We start from the raw sequence: 17,173 nt of genomic DNA, 5'->3' as shown, positions 1-17,173 counted from the left end.
TGTTCTTGTAGCCTAAAATGTAGAAAAATATTATATGTTCTTGTAGAAATTTGAATGTGATTCCAGCAAAGAAACGGCTTCAAATCCCTGTGGAGGTTTAAATTTGTTATGGGTCCTTACAACGAGAGTTTTTGTGTATATAGGGAAATCCGACACCAAGGTAGTGGTGTAGTTTATTCAAATCTAAAGGGGCCTTTTGAAACTTAAACACATTCTGGCCGATTTAGTTTTTCAGTTTTGAGCTCTATTTTTTTTTTCGGTGATTTTCGTGAGTTTCACTTACTAGTTGTGTTTCTGTGCTAAAATGATAAATATTCTTTTACTTGTTTTTTAGTTGGTGGTGCTAATGGTTGCAAAGGTTGTGGAGGAGAGGAGATGTTAGTAGTGGCAGAAGAAGGGGGAAGAGAGGGGTAAATGAGTTTTGGGGGGGGTGAGGTGACATATCATGTAGTGTCCATCTCACCGAGTTATCAGTGTCACGTTATATCTCATGTCCACCTTGAACAATTTTAACGAAAGAAGAATATATTTGAACTCAAAATATAAATGAAGAGTATATTTGAATCCATAATATAACGAAAAAGATATATTTGAACTCAAAGTATTTCGAGGGTATATTTAACCCTTTCTTTCTGATATTACAGGGTATATTACTATATTTGACCCTTTTCCGTACAATAAATAAGTAACAACCATCCAAACAAGCTTAAAATAGAAAGAAAAAAAAAAAGGTGAAGCCAATTCAGATTCTCTCCCCTCTAGCAAATTCTACCCGTTAGCAAGATGGGAAGGCCGCCGAGTAACGGAGGTCCTTCTTTCCGTTTCAACCCTACTGAGGTATATATATATATACACACACACATGTTTCGTTAACTTCAATTCGATAATTATTACTGATTTTGTGTTTCATATCAAGTTTATTTACATATCCTTGCTCCTGATTTTTTTTTTTTAATTTTTATTTTTTTATACTGGTTTGGAGTGACGGAGCCAGAATTTTTACTAAAGTGTAACCACACGAAAAAAGGCAAAAGCCAAGGGAATTGAACATCTACTTATATATAGATAAAAGATACAATTTTAAGCTTGTATATAAATTGTCATTACATGATTCGTAGACTTCAATTGGATAATTATTACTGAATTTGTGTTTCATATGCTGTTTATTTATATATCCTTGCTCGTGATTTTTTTTTTTTTTTAACTGGTTTGGAGTGACGGATCCAGGATTTTTACTGAAATGTAACCACACGAAAAAAGGCAAAAGGCAAGGGAATTCAACATCTACTAGATGTATAGATAAAAGATACAATTTTAAACTTGTATATACATTGTCATTACATGATTCGTAGACTTCAATTGGATAATTATTACTGAATTTGTATTTTATATCAAGTTTGTTTATATATTTTTGCTCGCGATTTGTTCCTTTGCCCGCTTGGGAGCCAAGATTTTAATCTAAAATATAAAAATGTAACCACATGAAGAAGACACGGGGCGAGGCGAGAAGATCTTGATCGAAAGTTCCACTGTTCTGAATAGTGAGAAAGAATGAAATTCGATCAAATCGATCGAGAATCTCATCATCTGTTAGGTGGGCCAACTGACTGAGTTGGCCTGGGCGTCCATGTCATCAAAAGCTACTATGTATAGTACATCAAAAGTAAATTTAAACTTGTATATACACCCTAACTCCACCAGCGCCTAGAATGTATTAGTATTTTTTGCTCTGTATTACATCAACGCCGTTAGCAGATGGAACGGCCACCAAGTAATGGAGGTCCTTCTTTCCGTTTTTAATACCATTTTTTATTCTCTATATACGTGGTCCATGGACTTCAATTGGATAATTATTACTGCTTTTTGTGTTTTATGTGCAGTTTATTCTTACCGTTTGGTATTTAGCTTTTACTGTCTTTAATTATGCACTTTGTACTTGCAGAGACTTGCGATTCCGATATTAGTGTTTTCTCTTTTATGTCTACTGGCTATAGGATAGTTCTGTAAGGCTTTTAAATGATGATTACATTTGACGGTCTAGCCTGAACTTGTAGTCGTTTGGCCATGAAAACCAAAGACTTTTCACTTATTTGGAATTTTGAAGTTGGAGTTGTGTTTGGTTATAGTTTGTACAAAAAATATTTGGTTGTTTGAATGTACTGAAAGTGGAAAAAGTGAAGACAAGGTTTTTGGTGTTTTCCAAATTCCAAATACAACTTCAAGTTGGATTTGGAATTTTCATGGCTAAACGCTGATTTTCAAATAAAGTGAAAAAGTTATCTGGAAAAAAGTGGAAAATTCTCATGGCCAAATGGGTCCGTATGTATATGATGTCATATAATGAGCTTCTCTTTGTTAAACTTAGACATGATGAGAGCTAAAATACCTTTGGATAAAGATGAAACTTAGTCTGTTAAATTAGTCAAACTCCTGGTAGACTCTTGAATTTCGTAAAATTATTGAAGATAGATAGTTAAGATAGGAGTTCTATATAGGTAAAATTTAAGTAGAAACGATAAGAACGGAGTAGAATCCAATAGTGGAGTGGGTCAATAAGATCATCTCCAGAGTGAGATAGATCAGATTTGAAATGGTTTGAACTGTTATTGAATCATACATGTGCATTATAGTTCCATTTTAGCGTGAAAGATATTTAGAAATTGTATTCATATGTAGTATTAGTTGACCTTAAAAGTTGATCAAACTAATGGAAGAGCTACCGAGAAAAGTGGGTGGAGAGCAATGGACCACTAGCACACTATGATCTTTTTGGATAGAAGTGTAATCCCACAAGTGGGGTTTGGGGAGGGTGGTGTGTACGCTGCCTTACCCCTACCTTGTGAAGGTAGAGAGGCTGTTTCCGATAGATCCTCAGCTCAAGTAAAGCATATCAAAATCAGTAGGAAAGGAAATACAATAGAAGTACTTGAATGAGGGCAAGATATCTTTTTATTAAAAAACTAGGGAACATAAGTTAACCCAATAAATAAATGAATAAGTATGAAACACTATGCTGAAAATGCCTCTATATGTTGCAAGTCTGGTAGTGCCACCTGCATATGCCACTACCATTGTTCTTTCCACCCTTCCCCAGGTCAGTGTATGGGAGACATCAGGGGTAAGGAAGTTGATAGTGGTGCTTGACTAGGGGCTCCACACTTGTCCTTTATCCTCTTTTGCTTTCTTTTTCTCCAATTTCCCTCATTCTTCAGTTTTAGTCTTCAAAGAACCAGTAAATTGAAAGAAATTGGGAACACAAGTTATTTGAGTAATGGAGTATAAGGATAGGGGTTCATTTTTTTGTTTTGATGAAGTTATAAGGATAGGGGTTCATCTGAGTCTGGTCATATGATGCTGAACTTCTTATTTTGAAACTGAAGATAATTAATTTAATATCCGGCCCGGTCCAAGTCCCAGTCCAAGTATTTAATACGTGTTTCTATATATAAACCGTTAGGGCTTTGTACAGAGTCACGAGAAAAAGAGCAATGTCTCTGACATAGATGCGTAATAAGCTTTTTTACTGAAGAGGGAAGAAATTAAATCGTTAACTTAAATTCTAGCACGTGCATCATTCAATCTAAGTATCTAGGATTTATTTTGAAATTATTGCAGTTAAATCATTAGAACATGCAGAAGATGTAGAGGAAGATACGGGGGTTGTGTTTCCATTAGGTGTTAGGAAGTGTTTCCCTAAGCCGTGGCTTTCGATGTTCTCTCTTGTTTCTTAACTAAAGTAAAGATGCTAAGGTGTGCAGAGCGATCAAATTAAACTAAGCTCCTTTATTACTAGCAAATATGAGTAAGTTTTGTTCATTAAATTCCAAAGAATCTGCTTATAAACAAAAGATGATTGCTGGACGGAGCAATCAAAGTAAAAAAAGCTAACCTACCCAATTCTACTTTAGAATATCCAGTGCTCTACTTTCATTTTTCATTTCATCCACCGCCCCTATTTCTTTCCTTTCCCTCTCACCCATAAAACCCTAGCGCCGATTTTCCCGTTCTTATCTGGTTTCCTATTTCTCCGGTAAAACCAGGATTTTCTTTTCCATTCCCGAACCCCCCTCTCTCCTTTCTCTCAATTTGGTAAATTTGGACCAAGACAAAGCCCTTTCTAGGAGATGTGTCACCCGCTTAGCTCATAGTGGCCATATCTGGCCACCAACAACTATTTGGAGTGCCGATGGCAATGATGGGTGTTCAAATACTCGAGTATGATAAAATCTTTTCCCTTTGGATTTATTATTCCCGAATTTGTTTGTATATACGTGTTTCCTCTTCTGTATTTTTGATAATACTATGTCTCTGTTATTTCCCTTTTAGATTTCTTATTATTATATTTCACATCTCATTGCCTTAATTTAGGTCGAGCATGTTTAAAAAGGAAGAAACCCTAATTTTGGAAAAACTTCTTTCGGTCTTGTGCTTTTAATTTACGATATTTCCTTCTTCAAACCTGCTTTGAAAATGCTTTACTTGAGCTGAGGGTCTTCCGGAAACGGCCTCTCTACCTTCACAAAGTAGGGGTAAGGTATATGTATACACCACCCTCCCCAGATACCACTTCTGGGATTACACTGGGTATGTTGTTGTTGTTGTAATATCCAGTGCTCGAAATTACAGTACAGTGTCCTTCTTGCTTGAAGCTTGACTTGACCTGTACTTTGTTCTATCTCCCTTCTCAGTTAGAACTATCTCTAACGTAAATTTGACAATATCAACTCCTAAAATTATTTGGTGTTTCCAAAAGTTCTCTTGGTTGCTTAGTCTCACATCTTCCCTACAACAGAAGCACTAGAATGAAATACTTGTGCCAATTGAGATATGAAATAACATCATGACTGAAATAGATGACATTACTTACTAAAAGGAGGTCTTGGTCATATGCTCTCTGATCAAGTTTTTGTACTGGACAAATGGAGGTAATTTTCTGTAAGTATATGAAATATGGAGTTGTCTAGAAATAAAGCTACGGCAAAGTCCTGTTAATTATTTTTGCCCCTAGTTGCTTTACCTATCTTTAGACTAGTTATTATTATCCTTTCAAAAAATGTTCATTCCTTTTGCTATTTCAGTTGCCTTCCATGATAGATATGCCTCTCTGCCCCACAAAGGTAGGGGTAAGGTCTGCGTACACCCCACCCTCCCTAGACCCCACTTGTGGGACTATACTGGGTATGTTTTTGATGTTCCATGATAGGTACCCTTTGATGTCACTTGTCAACAGAAGCTGATTTTTATCTATTCATGAGTTTGACAGATTTAAAGTAACCATGGAGAAAAATGTATGCCATAGAAGCTTTCCCGCTTGTCATACGTCCTTTTCTGTTTTCTTCTGGTGCATCCTTCCCTTTTTCAATTATTGTATTCAAACGTTTCAAACATGCGGACCTTACAGCTCAATTGTACTGTGGACAATAGTTGCATCTGATAACTTCACAGCAAGATATACAATCTAGTTGAAAACCTTAGTAATTTGTCAAATGTTGCAGGTTGCTGAGATGGAAGCTATATTGCAAGCTCATAATATTCAAATGCCGGCTCGAGAAATTCTTGTAGATCTTGCTGAGAAGTTCAGGTAGGTTGTTAATGTGCCAAACAATTGCAGTTATTCCTTAGATTTATATGCTCATGAAGTTTGGATGTTTATGTACCTACTTCAATGTAGTTCTTCAGCGGAGAGATCTGGCAAATTTGTGGTTCAAATGAAACAAGTAAGAGGCTTATCATTTTTTGCACTGTTTCTGATGATCAAATGAAAATGCTTTCATAACCGTGGCTATTTATCATGTACCTAAAATTATGAAAGTATTGCCATAGGTTTGGAACTGGTTCCAGAATAGACGATACGCCATTAGAGCAAAATCAGCTAAGAGTCCTGGAAGATTTATTGCCCCACCAGCGCCTCACAGTGATTCAGCTGCAGTAAAGGCTCCTGCAAAATTGAGTACCTCACCTATGCCTCAGAGTGATCCAGCTTCAGTTAGGATTATGCCCCAAGCCCCTCAACCCATACCTTCTCCTCAAGGTAGAATTTGAAATTTCCTACCTTGTTTCGAAACGGTCACAGATTTCTCTTATGCTTTACTTAGCAAGATTAATTATATATTTGGTTTTCACTATTCTTCCTTAACTTCTCCTACTTTTGTTAGCTACAGTGAGAGCAATGCCCCAAGCACCCCAACCTCTGCCTGCTCCATCAGGTAGCATCGTTAAGCAACATTCTTATGGTTTCTTGTTTTTGCAAAAATCTTCTTTGTGATCCTTTTCGATGGGTACCAACTTATGTTTGTCTTTCACGATTTATCATTTATTGTAGTTGCATATCGCCTCATTCTACTGTTACCCCAAAACATCAATAGCATCTTACCTTATCACAATAATAGAAGAAGAAGAAGATCACATGATTCTACTAATCTATACCTCGTCATGTGATAACTGGAACCTTTTGAGCAATGTGTGCTATATGTCTAGTTACCCAGTTCTGTGGCCTTCTCATATGTGGCACAGTGGCAGTGTGCTCATTTGACTAGTCTTAACTAGAGCTGGAGGGAGCAGAAGAATTCAATACTACTATTATCTTTTTTGATACTTTTGATAGTGTAACGTGCTAAAAGTATGGTGTACACAATATGGTGCTTAAGCTGTTTCTTGAACTTCTTGGTATCCCACCTTATCTTGAATTAATCTCTGCTAGCGGAGAAAATGGTGCATTCGGATTTGGAGTTCTGTAGGTTGGCAGAATTATTATAGGCTTATAACTGTTGAAAAAAAGATGACGCGCCTTATCCTGAGTTGGGTTTTATTACCTTAAATTCATGTCAACTTGCAATGAAATAATTGGGATACCTGTGAACCGCCATAATATTGAGTACTCTCTCTGTAATAATTTTCAGATTACCAGAAATGGTGATAATTAATTAGAATAAATAGCTACGATCTACCAATGTGAGGTTCCTCTGTGGATTACCGACGAGCAGATTGGTGGTTGTTTCAGGACGAGTAAGGAATATCTCATCACATAGGAGTTTAGTTGTGGTCTCATTGGAGGATCATGTTTTGGATATCAGCCCATCTCTAAGAAAGTACTTCAACAATGTTATTGAGGAAAAATAGTGGCTGAATAAATTGATGAATAACAAATATGTCTAAATTTCAAGTACTATAATCAAATATATTGCAAATCTTTTTAGGTTCCTTTTGCTCTTTTTCCCGTTTCTGTCTTAAAAAAGAACTTGTTTTTCCTTTAATTATATTTCTTTGAAGTTGTAACCTAACTTCACATATTTTCTACTCATTTTTTAGTGCCAGTGCAAAGTGTGGGCAGGAGTACCTCAGATAACGTTCAAATGGAGTTTGAAGCTAAATCTGCAAGAGATGGTGCATGGTTTGTCTTTTAAATCATTCAAAACATATGTGCTTCGCTTTATCATTTGCTTAATCTCACCTTCTTTTTATCTTGGTCTCTAATAATTATAGATTAATTATATTATCCTTCCTCAGGTATGATGTAGCAAGCTTCCTGTCGCATAGATCTGTGGAGACTGGTGATCCGGTAATTCTCAGAGCTACCTGTCTAATGTTCCATGAAATAAATTATAGTTAGCCTGCTTTGGTAGATAAATTTCTATTGATGCATAGAATTATCTCTTTGCTCTTTCTTTTTACCCAATGGAGTTTGCCATTGATTGTTGAGGCAAGATTAGCCCTCTTATTTTTCTGGAATCGGCAAACACATGATTGTCTCTTTTCTAGTTTCCTTTTCCATCCCTCTGTAACATGCATGACCTTTTTATCTGATGTTAAGAGTTCATACTGCAAACTATGTTTTGGTCTGGAATATGCTCCAAAAACCAGAGTTACCTCTATAAAGTTGTTCCATTTACCTTGTGCATATCTTCTTGTTCCAATCTGTTTTACCTTCTCTCTTTTTTTTTCTTTTTCTTAATGATGATAAGTTTCTGATTTCAGGAAGTAATGGTTCGATTTGCGGGGTTTGGAGAAGAGGAGGATGAATGGGTAAATGTACGTAAGCACGTAAGACAGCGATCTCTCCCATGTGAATCGTCAGAATGTGTTGCGGTTGTCCCTGGCGATCTGATACTTTGCTTCCAGGTGCATTTTATTATGGGCGAAATGTTAAAAACTTAGCAAACTGTCGTCATTTAACTAAGTCTTTTATAATTTTCAGGAAGGCAAAGAGCAGGCTCTGTACTTTGATGCGCATGTCCTTGATGCTCAAAGACGTAGACATGATGTGAGAGGTTGCCGTTGTCGGTTTCTGGTTCGTTACGATCATGATCAGTCTGAGGTATTTGATTATATCCTTTTTTCTCTAGTTTTCTGCTTTATCTCAATATTGAGGCCTAAAGTTTCATGAATTTATTTCAGATTTCTCATAAGTAAGTCGGCTCTCTTAGAACTTGTACTACAGTGGGTTACACCATCTACCTTTCAATGTTGGTCATTTATGTTTGAAACATCTAGTTTTCAAAAAATGGCGGTTCTTAGAACACTGAAACTTTTTTATTTTCAAGGAGAGACATCATATAATAATCTTCAGTTGGGTTTAATCCAGTTGTCTTTTCCTATCTAGGAAATTGTTCCTCTGCGGAAGGTTTGTCGTCGGCCTGAAACTGATTACAGGCTGCAACAACTTAATGCGGAATCTATGAGGCAACAGAAAATAGGTAATGACCCTACAACAGCCAACACTATGACGGTCTACCCTCCAGCTGATGCACCACAGAAAGCTCAAACTGAATCAAGGATAAGACCAGCTGTGCCAACACAAAATCAGCCTGCACCGGAGGACCCCACCAAGCTAGGACCCAGTGTTGCTCCTATGCAGCTGCAAAAAGCGAGTACTGATTCGTTAACAGGAGATACTTCAGCTGAAAAAACACCTAAGCTTATGGAAGAAATGACGGATAAGCCTGTAGCTGAAACAGCTGAGGTGCCTCAGGAACGAAAAAGTGAGATGCCTCCGGCAGAAATAACAAACAAAGCACCAGCTGAAACAGCAGAGAAGTCTCATGATGAAACAACTCTTAAGCCTCCAGCTGATTCAACATCGAAGCCAGATGAAGCACCAGAGAGGCCTCCTGCTGAAACAACATTGAAGTCTGATGAAGCACCAGAGGGGCCCACAGCTGAAACAACATCGAAGCCAGATGAAGCAACAGAGGAGCCACCTGCTGAAGCAACTCTTAAGCCTTTGACTGCTTCAACATTGAATCCAGATGAAGCACTGGAGCAGCCTTCTGCTGAAACAACTCTTGAGCTTCCGGCTGCTTCAACTTTGAAGCCTGAGGAAGCACCCGAGGAGCTTCCCGCTGAAACAACTCTTAGGCCTTTGACTGCTTCAACGTCGAACCCAGATGTTGCACCAGAGGAGCCTCCTGCTGAAACAACTCTTGAACATCCAGCTGATTCAACATCAAAGCCAACTGAAGAACCAGAGGAACAGCCTAAGGCCGAGGAGCATGTTGATGGTGGACCCATCACAGCTTCCATTGATCATGACAATGCTACAACTGTATAAGCAAAATCTTTGTGGCAAAAAGTTATGAACATTGTCAGTGTAGCTAACGTTACTAAGTTAGGATTCCTAGGGAAAGACAAGCCCAGAGTTAGAGGATGCTGGATAAAAACTTATTTCTTGCAAGTTCCTGCTTCCCTTGTGTAGTTCAAAGCACAAATTGTGCGAGGGACTTTACTAGTGGCTCCAATAGATCAATGATAGTCTTGTAAAATATTTGGATGTTGGCCTTCAATTTGAACTCTTGAACTGTTTTCGTCATTTACAGTTCCGTGATGTTTAGATAAAATGTCAGTGATCGTCTTAAATTTCTCGACTTAAAATTAAATCTTCTGTGAAACTCCTTCACATCAGCAGAAGTGGAGTGACAAACATGCAGAGGTATTTTGTAACCACAGTTCACTAATTCTTCGTTTACTTAAAAAATAATAATCTCACAGCACCTAATCATTTTGATACATTAATAATGTTCTAATGTCATCTCTAGATTCTCTACAGCTGCCTAAGACTTCCCTCTTCCTTCTCTACAGCTGCCTAAGACTTCCATAGATTGGGACTTGTTTCCTACGCGCGATGAGGTAGATAAAGATATTTCATGGGTTGGAATATCCCATCCCCTATATGAGATAGCTAATTTTATCATTTTAGTACATTCCATGGGATTGTTAACGCTTATCCCACTAATCAAATGCAGGATAAAATGATCTCATATTTTATCCTATTATATTGCTATCCCACCCCGCATGCCAAACGAGCAGTGTACAAGTCATGACTTCATTTGAAGTCAGTCAGTTTGGCTTAAACCTTATATATGTTAAAAAATTTACTAGTAAATATAAATAATAGATTTAAATCCAATAAATTAAGTGGGTTGGTGTAGAATTTTCAAACTCGAAACATAGTGAGCTGAATTGATCTTATCCGTCTACTAATTCATAAATTGTACTCTCTCTCTCTTTTTAATTACATAAGGGTAGGGGAAGGAGATGGGTGAGGGATTGCAAAGTAGGAATTGAATCTCACCAACAAGGTAAAAATGTAAGTAGCCAACCAACTAAGCTACTAAGTTCACAATCATAAATTGTATTGTCCTTTGGTAGCAAACAAATAAAGAATTGGGACCTGTGAGATTTTTCTTCTACCAGAAATTCAGATATTATTCAATCCAACATTCTTGAAATTGTTTTTTTTCCCCAAGAATAAGTGTACTCCATCCGTCCCAAAATAAGTGTCGTTCTAGCTTTTTTTATGCCTATTAAGAAAAACAAAAAATACAAGATATCATTTTTTAATTTGTCCCTATTTATTAGATGTTTCTTGAGCATTGAGTACTATTAAAAAGAAGTAGTTCTTTAATATAAAGATATAGTTGAAAATAATATATTGTCTTGAATTTCTAAAGCACAAATATTTTGAGACAATTTGCTGAATCGACACTTGTTTTGAGACGGAGGGAGTATTGTCCTTTGCAGTGTTTTAAAAGGTGTTTATGGAGCGAGTCCCGAGACAAGCCTTGGGGCAAGGCATACCAAAAAACCCCGAGGCAATGATGGGGGCGAAAGTATCAAAAGGCGTACGCCCAATCATTCGGGGCGTATGCCTGGGCATGAGGCAGGTTTTTTATGGGATACTATTAAGGAAACTCTTCCATTAAAATAAATTTTGTTGAATAAGTCCTTAATATAATAACCGAATTCTCAAAAATCAATTTATAGTTACTCAAAAGTTTCAAAAAAGAACTGAAGCTTAAAATTATTAAAGTCAAAACCTTTTTTTATTGTTAGAAGTGCTAATTTATGTTCTTTCACAATTCTTTCTTTTGTCTTCTACTATCTCAAAAAAATAACGAACAACCACCAAATACAAAAAAAACTCTATTCTCCTCCATCAGAGCATGTTCAAAGTTCAAATTACATATTATTCATCTTTTTTATTCGTATCACAAAATACTTTTAGCAAACTTGTATCGTAGAAGACTTTAAGCAAACTTGTGCTTGTAAGTAACGTATAATGAATTATTTTAATTAGTTTTTTGTTGAATGGGCCACATCTATATTTTTCACTTATTTATAGTTTTCATTAATTTTTTATGCATTTAAAAATATTTATTACAATTATATTATTTGTGAAATACTAAAAATTAAATATCTATGCGCTCACGCCAGTGGCGGATCCAGAATTTTCACTCAGGGTGTTCGAAAAAATAATTGGACCTAAATATCACTGTAATATATGTTCAGGGTGTTCAAAAGTTAATATATGTACACGATTACAGAAAATTTACCCTAAATATATACTGTAATTTTTTATCCAGGGTGTTCGTGAACACCCTGACCTCTTACTGCATCCGCCCCTGGCTCACGCCTCAGGCATATGTAAAAGCTCGTCTTAGGCATATGTAAAAGCTCGTCTTACGCCCCGCCTTTTAAAACACGGTCTTCGATAGCAGAAATAAAAAATTGGGACCAGAAAGATATTTCAAACACCAAAAATCCACATATACATATCATTCAACTCAAGATTCTTGAAATAGTAGTTTTTTGAGTGTTCAAAAATCAAAACCCCCATATCCACTTCACCCATAAAAATGTTGCAGACCAAATCCTTCCTCTCATCCAATTACCACTTCCCTCTCTCTTTTCATCCCAACCCCATCACTTTCTTCACTCCATTTCACACTTCTAACCACAATTTCCTTCACAAACCCAATGCCACGCGCCTTTCACGCGCCGCCCCTACATCACACGCGCCGCCGTCACCACAGTCATTGCTAGCCGAATCCCCAGACGCGCCATCTGAGGAGGGACCCATTGAACTCCCTTCTACAATAACGGCTGCCACGCGCCGTTCACGCGCCGCCACTAAATCACACGCGCCGCCGTCACCACAGTCATTGGTGGCCGAGGCCCCAGACGCGCCACCGGAGGAAGGACCCATTGAGCTGCCTTCATCAATAACTGATATATTTGCCACTACTGATGATCCTTCTACACTTCAAACTGCCACCAGTCTACTACTCACAGGAGCCATATCCGTTTTCCTCTTTCGTTCCCTTCGCCGCCGCGCTAAACGTGCTAAAGAACTGGTAAAAATGGTGTCTTTTTACTCTCTATGGTGTGAATTTTGCATATTTTCATTAACTTAAAGTTATACCTTCAGGGATGTTTGGTTGTTAGTTAGAGTTATGCAGGTATTAGTAATGTGAGGATTAGTTATGCAGGTGTCAGTAGTGCAGGGATTAGTTATACAATGATTAGTTATGCAGGTGTTAGTAATCCAGTAATGCAGGGATTGGCTATACAGAGCAGAGATTAGTTATGCAGGTGTCAGTAGTGCGGGGATTAGTTATCCAGAGATTAGTTATGCAGGTGTTAGTAATGCAGTAATGCGGGGATTGGTTATACAAAGTAGAGATTAGTTATGCAGGTGTCAGTAGTGTAGGGATTAGTTATACAGAGATTAGTTATGCACGTGTTAGTAATGCTGTAATGCAGGGATTAGTTATACAAAGCAGAGATTAGTTATTCCATCTTCTATCCTACATAAAATAATACTCCCTCTGTTTCAATTTGTTTGAACCTATTTCCTTTTTAGTTCGTGCCAAAATGAATGACCTCTTTCCTAATTTGGAAACAAATTCACTTTATGAATGATTTACAGCCACACAAATTTTCAAGGCTTATTTTGAACCACAAGTTTCAAAAGTCTTCTCTCTTTCTTAAATGTCGTGCCCAGTCAAATGGGTTCATATAAATTGAAACGGAGGGAGTACATAGATTTAATTCCCTTATAACTTATACGTGTATTAGTTTTTATGTGGGTATTATGTTTCCTCATTTTTGTAACCAAACAACATACAAAGTTATGCTACTTTTAGTACACGAATCATTCCTCTCTAACCAGCAACCAAATGAGCACTCTAGTGTGAAAATTGCATATTTTCATTAACTTGAAAGTACACTTGTACTCTTTTATCTGTGTGAATTTGAATGCATTTTGAAATACTAACTTTGTCCCTATCTCTGTGACGGTGTTGGACTGGTATGGAGCTGAAAGAAAGATTTTTGAAACTTGTAATATACAATATGAGATAAATATTTTGTGTCTATAAAATTTGAACGCAAAGGGGTGTGGCCTAGTGGTCAATGAAGTGGGTTGGGAATTAAGAGGTTCGGGGTTTAATTTCCAGCGGAGGCAACAATATGAGTTGATTTCTTCCTATCTGTTCAAGCATTGGTGGATAGAGTTACCCAGTACCTGTGATGATAGAAGGTAGCAGGTACCCCGTGGAAGCATGTTTAAAGTAATTTTTTTTTTTTTTTTTGTAAGGAGTGTGTCCCATAAAATGAATAGAGGGTATTACTGCATCCCATATTTAATGGAGTAAAATATTAAAAATGTTTGAGCCGAGGGTCTATCAGAAACGACATCTCTACCTCCCAAAGTAGGGGTAAGGTCTATTTACACTCTATCCTCCGTAGACCCCCCTTGTGGGATTACACTGGGTATGTTGTTGTTGTTGTTTGAGGAAATAAAAATGATTTGACTTCTTCAATAGTATAGTGTCATATAAAAAGCAGCAGCACAAGGTTATTGGGCAACAAATTGGTTGTACAAGCTTTCTTCTTAATGTTTTCCAGTATTTGTTTTTAGTTTCATTGAATATGACTATGGAAGTATGAGTTAGCATATCACTCCTTATCTTCAGTTCTTGTTCTGCTGATTGGATATGCATATGTATTGGCATGATGTCCCTGTAATATGAGGAGGCATCATCTATTTGTAGGACTATAATCCAATTATTACTAAAGGTATTAGGGAGCATATATGTTTATTTTTCGATAACAATGTGGGCTTTCTTTTTGCTGGTATTAGAAACTTAGGTCAACAGGAGCGAAGAAAACGTTGAAGGAGGAAGCAGTGGAGAGTTTGAAAGCTATTACGCCAACACCAATCGATACCAAGGCTCCACCGTCACCTGCTTCGGCACTCTTGGGAGGTTTAACAGCGGGTGTTATTGCACTTCTCCTTTACAAGTTCACTACCACAGTCGAAGCTTCTCTTAACCGCCAGACGCTTTCAGATAGTTTCTCGGTTGGCATTCTCATTTGCCTTTACATTTGCTATTTCTTTTCTTCCATTTGTACACAAGTAGGGTAAACATTCAGACAACTGATTCAGCACGGGAAGAAGGGGGTGGGAGGGAACAATCTATACCATACTTTAGTTGAGAATTGGTGGTGACTAGAATTTAGCATGACATCATTCTCATTACATTAAAAAAATTGTTGTGATTTGCTGGATCAGTTGAGCGCCCCCGCCCTCCCACTACAAGGGGAAAATTACTCTAATTTTTCCAGTTTGCTGGATCAGAGGAGTGTAGCTTTTCTTACTCTGATGGTTTTTCCAATTTAATTATCCTCTTAAGAAGTGAAGGTGAAAGAATATAGCAAGTCCAAGAGCCACATTCAATATTGTTTGATAGGATTGGTGCCCTGGTTTTATGGCTTTATGTTCAGTCGTAATTTTGAACTCATCACATTTAGACTAAATATTAAGCTCTTTCTTCATACCTCATGTATGGTTTCTCAAAACTACAACATAATATACCCTTGGAGATTTAGATACTCTTTGCCTAGTTATGAACACCAATGATGAGCATACTCCTTGTGGATGAGTTTTTTTTTTTAGGAAGTACTTATGGACAAGTTTCACCTTAAATGCCGCATAGCGTCAAGCAAGGTGGAAAAGTAACAAAGCTGTTGATTCCTGTTTATTATTTCCTATTCTTAAGCAAAATATGTACTTTTAAAGCTCTCTGCAGATTTCTGGTGTCAGTTTCATACTTCTATCATTTACCATTTAATAATCATACTTTTCTTTGTGTTTGCAACAGGTTCGCCAGATAACAATAACAATTAGGTAGTTTTTTAATAGCTTTTCTTTCATACTAATGCGTGCATTATTGTTGAAAGATTATGAAACCTTCTTATATTTGTAACTGTTTGCAGAACTATTATAAATGGAATATGCTACCTCGCAACTTTTATCTTTGGCATCAACTCTGTCGGTTTGTTCCTTTATTCTGGTCAACTTGCCTTGAACTCTATCACGGGAGATTCTGCCAGTGGAGAAATTTCAAAGGATTCAACACCAGCACGATCTGTAGATAGCAAAGAAGGGAACAGCGATGATGGGAATAAAACTTCTGAGGATACAAAATAGTGGAAAAATGTGACTTAGAAATGAAGACCAGGTTTAGTACACTACTATTCCATTAATTTTTGTAATTTGTAGACTACTATCCTTTCTCTGCAGAATTAGTCATGTAAAATGGCCAGCCAAGAGCCAATATGTCTTATCTAGAAATGGTAGAAAGTTTGAGCTGAGGGTCTTCCGGGAACAGCCTACCTCACGAGGTAGGGGTAAGGTCTGCTAACATTTTGCCCTCCCCAAACTCCACTTGTGGGATTACACTGGGTATGTTGTTGTAGAAATGTTAGAAAGTCTACATGATCGGCTAAAAGAAAACTATCAGCACTACTTTGAATATAGACATATTCCTTGAAGTCCGACGTAAATTAGTTGGATTATATGCAGTTTTACTGTCAAAAGTTTGTTATATCCTCTCAAGAGCACAAATACAAGACAATAATGTTAATTCTGATGGACAAAATCCCTTTTTTTTTTTGCAGCCAGACAGCGGTAGTAGCAGATACTAGCCAGTTTATGTGCAAGGTTCCTGTAGGTGCACGCGGCAGCTCGGATCAGGCTATATTAAGGCCAGCATTGCAAACTCAGAGGTGTTAGATTGGTAAGGCCGAAGACTATTTGTTCGATCTTTGATAGTGAAATGTAATGCAGCAAGTGATGATGTTCCTCCTTTAGGTGAAGTCAAATGATTGAACCACTACATACATCCTGAGCCAATTCATGAAGTTATATTGCAACGTATAAACGCCAAACACAATTCATTTCCAACAAAATAGGAATATTAAGCAGTAGATAGTGAAGTTCAATGATCTTGTATGTTGTACACTTGTAAATTCTTCTTGTTGCAATGCTTGTGAAGTTCTCTTGTTTTTATTGTTTTTTAGGCGGAGGCAATGGAAGTTTATCACCTCTGAACAAACTTTTGATTGTTCCCGATCAATCCAAGCACTCTTTATTATAGTTTTCATAACCAACTGGACAGAAGAAACAAATTCAGGATTTAAATTTTATGTGTTTGAATTTAAAATTCCATTAAAGCCCATCTGATTCACTGGGTTTGAAATCTATTATTTGTACTTATTATTTAGTAATATTGTTAATATATATACCAGGTTTGAACCAAAATGGTAGGTTCATATGAGCCCCATAACTTGTATATATAGCAATGAGTTCAACAGTATTTGAATGTCGTACATTTAAGGTGTTTCACTGAATTTTGGTGCCCAACTTAGAATGTCTATCTATATATTTCGCCTTTCTTTACGTATAAAACGTAAACTTTATCAAGTTAAATCCAAAAATTACGAAAGAAAGGCAATCTTAATATCAATTATATCGCAACATGCACACATAATAGAGTTCGATACTCAAAGCATGAATGATATACTAGCAGAATGATATATAACACAGACAGAG

At 37.0% G+C, this 17,173-nt stretch overlaps 2 protein-coding genes across 8 annotated transcripts; both read left to right on the top strand.

Annotated features, from left to right (window-relative positions):
- The first annotated feature begins 680 nt into the window (after window positions 1-680).
- LOC132628913 (protein SAWADEE HOMEODOMAIN HOMOLOG 2) lies at window positions 681-9,805 on the top strand. Of its 3 annotated transcripts, none has more exons than XM_060344669.1 (10): window positions 681-837; window positions 5,496-5,581; window positions 5,672-5,717; window positions 5,824-6,031; window positions 6,162-6,206; window positions 7,309-7,390; window positions 7,507-7,558; window positions 7,975-8,118; window positions 8,195-8,314; window positions 8,600-9,805. In XM_060344669.1, the coding sequence occupies exons 1-10, from the start codon at window positions 784-786 to the stop codon at window positions 9,545-9,547; spliced, it is 1,785 nt and encodes a 594-aa protein (XP_060200652.1). In that variant the 5' UTR covers window positions 681-783; the 3' UTR covers window positions 9,548-9,805. The 3 variants fall into 3 exon arrangements, with proteins under 3 accessions (XP_060200652.1, XP_060200648.1, XP_060200655.1); XM_060344665.1 differs by having other exon boundaries at window positions 6,156-6,206; XM_060344672.1 differs by lacking the exon at window positions 681-837 and adding an exon at window positions 1,349-4,215 and having other exon boundaries at window positions 6,156-6,206.
- Window positions 9,806-11,975: 2,170 nt separating this feature from the next.
- LOC132628894 (uncharacterized) lies at window positions 11,976-16,717 on the top strand. Of its 5 annotated transcripts, none has more exons than XR_009578130.1 (6): window positions 11,976-12,629; window positions 14,420-14,638; window positions 15,441-15,466; window positions 15,556-15,800; window positions 16,244-16,358; window positions 16,433-16,717. XR_009578130.1 is itself a non-coding variant. In XM_060344653.1 (5 exons), the coding sequence occupies exons 1-4, from the start codon at window positions 12,132-12,134 to the stop codon at window positions 15,767-15,769; spliced, it is 957 nt and encodes a 318-aa protein (XP_060200636.1). In that variant the 5' UTR covers window positions 11,976-12,131; the 3' UTR covers window positions 15,770-15,800; window positions 16,244-16,717. The 5 variants fall into 5 exon arrangements, 2 of the variants coding, with proteins under 2 accessions (XP_060200636.1, XP_060200633.1); XR_009578129.1 differs by having other exon boundaries at window positions 11,979-12,629; window positions 16,240-16,358; window positions 16,642-16,717; XR_009578128.1 differs by having other exon boundaries at window positions 11,979-12,629; window positions 16,240-16,358.
- Window positions 16,718-17,173: the final 456 nt, after the last annotated feature.

Source organism: Lycium barbarum, chromosome 1 (genome assembly GCF_019175385.1).
Source record: "Lycium barbarum isolate Lr01 chromosome 1, ASM1917538v2, whole genome shotgun sequence".
NCBI lineage: Eukaryota > Viridiplantae > Streptophyta > Magnoliopsida > Solanales > Solanaceae > Lycium > Lycium barbarum.
This window is presented reverse-complemented; position numbering and strand designations above follow the sequence as displayed.